General features: G+C 35.6%; 1 protein-coding gene across 1 annotated transcript; it reads left to right on the forward strand.

Annotated features, from left to right (window-relative positions):
• On the forward strand, positions 2,403 to 2,906 carry LOC107627550. Its single transcript, XM_016330386.1, has one exon. It carries the CDS (start codon positions 2,403 to 2,405, stop codon positions 2,904 to 2,906), a length of 504 nt encoding a protein of 167 aa, XP_016185872.1.

The following is an 8,034-nucleotide window of genomic DNA, read 5'->3' on the forward strand; positions in this document are numbered from 1 at the left end:
AAAACAAAAGCCAAACAAACATGAATGTCGTACATGAAGAAACACAAAAGATATAACAAGTTATATAAAGACAAAATCAAGTGATATGAAAAAAATGGAACTAAAAATGTGATATCATATGACACACAAAGTAAAATATAAATTTAATAATAAAAATAGAGTAATAGTGATAAAAAACCTCGCATAGACATATGCAGCAGGTGTTACAAGTGAAGGGCCAGTATTTTCAGCAAAAACGAAAAACATTTTTTAAAGAACCAAAAATAAAATGGACGATAATATAATAATCTCTTTATTTTGCAGTGAACAGAAATAGTTTTTTGATAAATTAGAGTGATAAAACAACTTTTAGAAGAAAAAAAATATTTTTTTACTTCTTAAAAAGCTCTTAAAACAACATTTCAAAAAATTAAAAATATATTTTAAAAACAGGACCAAACAATATTAATGTGACCCAAAAAAAAAAGTAATAATTTTTGCCACTACTCCACCTTGATATATTGTTCCTCTGTCTTAGTGTGTTATTTCGAATATATTCAATTATTGGCAGCATTTTGGCATGAGAAAAGCTCAAGAACTAGCAGAGTTTATTATTTTTTGTTAATTTAGTCATCAATTTAATTATTTTAATTTAATAATTCAATAACATACTTTTAGCCTATACTTTTAAATATTAATAGTTAATTATTAATAAAAAATAATAAATTACGCTAGCTTTCTAACATTTCTCTTCTGTTCTGACTATTTATCTATTTATCTATTTGACGAAAAAAACTTTGTCCATGTATTCAGTGCTTTTAATTTTATGCCCCTTAATTTGTGATAATGGAGATTTTAGAGCAATTCTAATGGATTAATTTTGGGTATCATTTTTGACTTCTACAAAATAATTTAAAATTGAAGCTTGCATTAGATACAATTTATGAAATGATACAAAGATCAGTAAAATATTATCACTTGTATAATTTATTAAATCCATTAAATAAACATTATAATGTTGTTATTGCAACGTTGTAACAAACATTTGTACAGGACGATACCTGAAGGTTTAGAGAGTTGCTTGTTCTTGATGAAGGTAGATCGGGTACTCGTTGGTTCTAGGGGTGTCAAAAATTTTCAGGAGGCGGGGATCTCCACGGGAACCGCCCTGAATGGGACCCAATGATGGAAAATTTTTTCCATGCGATGGGATGGAGAGCAAAATTTCTCCGAGACAAGCGCGGGGACCCGAGCGGGGATCCCTGCCCCATCCCCGATAATTCCCCGAATTTTTGAACTTACTTAAATACCTTTACTTTATTACTAATATAGGGGGTGTTTTAGAAATTTCACCCATTAAAAAATCCTAACCCTATTATTTAGTATCTCATTCTTCCCTTTCACTTTGCTAAGCCATTTACTACTCTACTCTCTATTTCCAACCCCCAACTTTGTTCAAACGGTAGAACTCCCACATCACCATTCACCCTCGTCGGTCGCCACTCTTGCCACCGGCCACTCCTGCGCCACTCGCCACCGCTTGTTCTCTTTCTTCAGGTGCGGCATCCTTCCCCTCTCCACTCCTCCGTCTACGTGTTTGCTTCCATCTCTTCGCTGCTCACCGCGTTGCATCCTACTGCTCCACCATCTCTTCCCTGCTCGTCGTCTACTGGAGAGCATCGCTATTGACGCTGCAACAGCCACCGGTTGTCCCCCTTCCAGTCCTCTTCCTCCTTCCCATCAACTTAACTTCACGTTAGATTTTCTCTCCTTCTATGTATCTGAAGCAATTAGACATATAGGGTTTATAATTATGAAATAGTTAGGGTTTGATTTTGTTAATTATAATTTCTGTGATTCTGAGTTGCTAGATTTGGTTAGGGTTTAGTTAATTTCTGATTTTCTGCATGTACTTATTTTGCTTGTTTTGAGTTGATTCTGTGATTCAATTTGAGTTGAAAACTCTGATTATGTAGTTCTGAGTTACTGAGTTTGTTTACTGATCTTGTTAATTTGAGTTTGCTTCTTCTGATGTTGTTAATTTATTTTTGCTTGTACTGATTTTGTTAATTTATTTATGATTTTGTTAATTTATTTTTTCTTGTACTGATTTTGTTAATTTATTTTTGCTTGTACTGATTTTGTTAATTTATTTCTGCATGTACTGATTTTGTTAATTTATTTTTACTTGTTGAGTTGATTTTGTAATTTAATTTATTAATAATTCTGAGTTGATTCTGAGCTGATGGGTTTAATTTATTTTGGCTTGTTTTGAGTTGATTTTGTGATTCATTTTGTTAATATCTGATTGCATGATTCTGAGTTATTGGGTTCAATTTGCTTGTTCTGAGTTGATTCTGTGATTTATTATTTATGTATTGATTTTTAATTTAGTGTTTCTATATTAAATCTTACTGTATAGGATGGATAGTTTTATCTCGACTCCTATTAAAAATAATAATGAGACAGAACCAACTCAAGATGATGAGGGTCAAGTAATTATTGAAGCACATGTTCAAGAAACACAAGAGGAAGGACAAGAAAAAACACAAGAGGGAGGACAAGAAGTTAGCCAAAGCGTGCAAAACACTCCTAACAAAAAAGGATTAACTTCTGAGGCTTGGAAACATTTTAGGATGGAGCAAATAAATGGAAAGTGGAAGGCAATATGTAAATATTGCAAAAGAAAGATTGGAGGTGACACGAAGCAAGGAACTAAGCACTTGCATGATCACATTAAAATTTTCCTGATTCGCACTGTTAGGGGACCAAAGCAATCAATATTAAAAATAGTGCAGCAATCATCAGGTTCGACAGGAACGGGAAGGCCAACAGATTCACTTTTGGTTGGAAGCTTCACATTTAGTCGAGAGGCAGCACGACGAGCACTTACAAAATGGGTTATTAGGGACGAACACTCTATGTGATTTGTTGAGCAAGTGGGTTTTCATGAGTTTATGGATGAGACTCAATCTTTCTTCAAATTTTATACAAGAAATACATTGAGAAGTGATGTTGAGAAGATATATGAAGCTGAAAAGGCAAAGCTTCTAAAATTTTTGGAAAAAAAATTCAAGCCGCATTGCTATTACTACTGACATATGGAGTGCCAATTGTCAAAACAAAGGCTATATGGTGATTACGGCTCACTTTATTGATGATGATTGGAACTTGCAAAGTCGGCTTGTGTGATATTATTCTAATTCATTTGTGCTTTTTGTATCTTTTATATATTTGAATTAATAATGTCATGAGTGTTTATTATATTTACATTACTTTAGGTTTGCATACGTGCCTGCACCCCATAATGCTGAGGTTCTTAGTGATGTTTTGGTGAATTTCTTGTATGATTGGAACATAGATAGAAAATTTTTAACTTTAATGGTTGATAATTGTAATACAAATGATGCCATGATTCATCTTGTACTTGATAAGATTTCACCATCAAACTTTATTAAGAGAGAAAAATTTTTTCACATGCGTTGTTGTGCTCACATTGTTAATTTGATTGTGGAAGATGGCATGAATGTAATATATGTTTCCATTGAAAAAATCAGAGAGAGTGTTTTGTTTTGGGTTGCAACACAGAAGAGGGAAGAAAAATTTGAAGAAACTTGTAGGCAATTGAATATTAATTATAGGAAAAAGCTTGCACTTGATTGTAGAACTAGATGGAATTCAACTTATTTGATGCTTGCTTCTGCATTACCATATAGAGAAGTTTTTGAGCGTTTAAGACACCGTAAATCTCTGTATAAATATGTACCATTTGATGATGAGTGGAAAATGGCAAATGAACTTGTTGATAAATTAGAATTCTTTTATAGTGTGACTGAATTATTTTCTGGCACTTTATATCCAACCACAAATTTATACTTTCCTAAGGTGTGTGAAATGAGATTGACATTAAATGAATGGCTGGTTAGTTCTAATGACATGATTCATAGAATGACAACAAATATGATTAGTAAGTTTGAAAAGTATTGGGATCAAATTAATGAAGTTATGGCTGTGGGAGCTATCTTAGACCTTAGATATAAGATGAAGCTGTTGAAGTTTTTTTTCCTAAAATATATGGATCTCAAAGTGAGTTTCAATTGAGCAAGGTCAAGAAAATGATGGAAGAATTAGTATGTGAATATTAACTCAAGACTAGGGTTAAAAGAAGAGCTCCAAATGATGATAGTTCAACTTCTACTTTGAATGTTGGAGATGATGATGGATCTTCAAAGAGAAAATTTAGTTCTATTTAATTGCAATTTGTGGAAGGTACATGATGGGTGGAAAAATGCCGGTTAAGAATCTCTGATAAAAGTGGCGTTGCGAGTATAGTCTTAACCGACGAAAATTCCACTATCAATTTAGAATATGTCACAATTAAAAATAAATAACAGGGAGTAGAATCTCGGGTCGTTTTCCCAAAGAGTTGGCACAATGATATAAATTATTGGTCAGGAATTTTCTGGATATTTTTGAGGTTGAGAACGGAAAAATGAATAACCAGAAATTAAAGCGACGAATGAATAACAAGAGGTGCTATGTATTTGAAATAAAAGGCCTTGGTTAGGGGAGAAAATTGAAGTTTCTATCCTTGTTGTCTTTCCCAAGTACAATCATAAAAGTTCATTGCTCCCACTTAGTTATCCTATAACAACTGAAGGAAAGTCAAGTGGCTTCACTAACTCTAACTCACAAGTCCTAATAACTCCATGGGGAATGACTAGAGTTGGTGAGAAGTGAGCTAGCCAGCAATGTCCAATTAAGATTAATACTTGAGTATCACAACTCAAGGGACCCCAATTAATCAACACCTAAGCCAAGTTGGAATGTCTACTCCATTAACATGAATGCCATTTTCATAAAAATATAATAAGAGTAAATAAAAGACATGATAATTGTGAAAAATCAGTTAAATAAAAAATGGCACGCACAATAATTAAGCATACTCAAACAAGTAATAAATTAAGTGTAAAAATAATTCAATGCATTAATAGATTCAAAAATAACAAGATCCAAACATGAATTCAAAGCAATCAAATGGAAAAACAAAAGTAATAGAAGTAATGGAGAAGAAAACTGTAAGAATGATGACTCCAATTGAAGGTAGTAGCAGCTCTCTCTAGATCCAATTAAAAAAAACTAAGAACATCATAAACCCTAGGAGAAGTAGTGTTTCTCTCTCTAGAATTCAAAACTAAAACTAAACTAAAGTGAAAATTGAAGTGTGTCCAGTCTCAGCTCCACTCTTGCCTCTAGTCTGTGTTTTCGGGCTTGAAACTGGGTCCAAATCAGCATATAAATCATCCCCAGCGAGTTCTGTTAAGTGCAGCACGTGACGCTCTGTCACACGTACGCGTCGCTGAACTTCTGCGCTGGTCACGCGTACGTGTTAGTCACCCGTACGCGTCGCTGTAAAATGCTCCAAATCACGCGCACGCGTCAGCCATGCGTGCGCGTCGCTTCTCGCTTCTCAGCTCTTTAGTTTCTTGTGTTCCTTCCACTTTGACATGCCTCATCTTCATCCTTTAAGCCATTCATGCCCTGTAAACCTGAAAACACTTCACAAACACATCACGACATCAAATGGTAACAAAGGAGAATTAAGATTCAACACTTTTAAGGCCTAGGAAGGATGTTTTCAATCATAGCATAAGATTAGGAAGGAAATGAAAAGCATGCAATTTACATGAATAAGTGTGAGAATAGTTGACAAAACCCACTCAATTCAGTCCAAAATATATCATAAAATAGTGGTTTATCAAATCTCCCCACACTTAAACATTAGCATGTCCTCATGCTAAGCTCAAGGGAACCACAAGAGTGAAGGGGAAAAAAGTGAGACTTATGCATTGCAACTTATCTATATGGATGCAACTACATGCTAAAATACTTCTACCTACTTAGTTTAAAGCAAACAAATTCTCCATGAACAAATATAACTAGATTCCACTCATTTAAATCTCAAAATAAAGTACAAGTAAACTTGCAAGAAGAAAGCTCATGAAAGCCAGGAACAAAGAATCGAGCCTCGAACATTCGCTAGAAGTGTATACACTCTAATCACTCAAGTGTTTGAGGATTGATTCTCTCGGCTCTCTACTAATCTTGCTTTTCTTCTACCAATCGACATAATTTAATGCACAAATACACCTATCAAGAGTTATTTTCAAGGGTTGTAATGGGGTTAGGTTCAAGGTAGGAATGTATTTGGTTAAGTGGACTAAAATCTGAATTCTTGATTAACCTAAACTTTCCACCTAACTTAAGACATTCCATATTATCACAATGCAAAGCCTAGCCACCCATTAACTATGTTTCCACAAATCCATGCACCTTGATGTCTTTTGAATACAAATCATATGTATTAATTTAATTATTTCACTCAGGGCATTTTGTCCCCTTTTTATTGCCTCCTCCTCTTTTTTTTTCTCTTTTTTTATTTTTTTTCTTTTCTTTTTTTTTTTTTGATATGCATAAAGGAGGTAGTGCATATGATTAGAGTGTTAGATGCATGAACAAGTGCCCAACTGTTTTCACATTTTCATATAAGAATATAAAAATACCCAATTTCCTAAACATATATTCCCCAATTCAATTTCTCCGCACTTAATTCATGTACACCTCACTAGTCTAAGCTAATCAAGGATTCAAATTAAGGACATTTATTGTTTTCCGCTTAGAGCTAATGATGTGCTAAAATAAAAATAAACGAGGTAAAATGGCTCAACATTGGTTTGCAAGGAAAATGAGAGGGTAAGGCCATATGGGTATGTGAGCTAAGTGAAACAAGGCCTCAATCATATAAGTATATGCATACATCAAACAATGGAAATATAGAATCAAGCAAGACAAAGATCACAATTTTAGAGAGAACAAAAAAAACATTAGTTGATAGATACAACCAATCAATTAGGTCCAATCTCACTGATTTTGTGTGTTCAAGCTCTAAAACCATGTTCCAAATTAAATTTCTTCAGGCAAGTTCAACAAAATATGAATTCAAATAAATTAGTGAAATACTGCAAAGCAGTGTCTTAAAAAAGAAATTATCACTTCAACTAAGTAGTACCTAAATGCAAGCAACTAACTATCATGCAAGTTATCCTATCTAACAAAGGAAAATTAAAATATTAGTGTTGAGAGAGAGTCGTTACCTTCGGAAGTCAGTTACCGACCTCCCCACACTTAATACTTGGCACGGTCCTCCGTGCCGTCAGTGATCCGCAAGGTGTGCCCGGGATCGCCACTTCCAATGGCCAAATGATGTGGGGACAGTGGCGCCTCCGTGTCCATAGCTTGATCGCTCGCATCGCCATTAATGGAAGTAGAGTCCGAGGTGTCGGGGTCCTCTGGAGGTGGGTGAGTAGAACTAATGAGCTCCTTCAAGTAGTTGTAGCGACGCTTGTTGCGGCGCTCAATTTGCTCAATCCGCCATCTTTGCTGGTCTATCTTCTCTAGGATTTCAAGGAGCAACTGGTTATTAGATGGTGGTGGTTCATGGGGTGTTGATGAAGGTGGGGCCTCCAAAGACGGGCCGTCATTAAGGCTCTTGGATGGCACTTGTGGCATGATCCACTTTCCATGGGGAACCAGTTCATCCGCTAAGGGGATTTTACTCTTTACGTCATCTGCTTCGTATGGAACGCCAGCCGTAGATGCTAGTACAGTGACCAAGGTTGGGAAGGTAATGTTACCAACTGTATGAACGCGGCCCATGGCCCGGCAGAGGAGTCTAGGGATGTTAAGCGGCTTCTCAGTTAAAATGCACCATACAAGCACGGCCATATCCCCGGTGATAGAGGACTCATGAGTGCTCGGCCAGACATAGTGGGACATGATCTGTTGCCATAGACGAGCCTCATCAGTCAAACAATTAGCTGAAAGCCCCTTTGGGTTAACCTTGCTTTGTCCATAAATCCAAGTGCTTCCGGGCTTAGCAATGGCCTTAAGGACGGGGTCCCAATCGAAAGTATAACCTTTGTGAAAAATTTCCACTTCTTGGAATGCATCCAACCCTTCCGGATTTGGTGGGATGCCAAGCACTCGGTGAAGAGC

Source organism: Arachis ipaensis, chromosome B02 (genome assembly GCF_000816755.2).
Source record: "Arachis ipaensis cultivar K30076 chromosome B02, Araip1.1, whole genome shotgun sequence".
NCBI classification, from domain to species: Eukaryota; Viridiplantae; Streptophyta; class Magnoliopsida; order Fabales; family Fabaceae; genus Arachis; species Arachis ipaensis.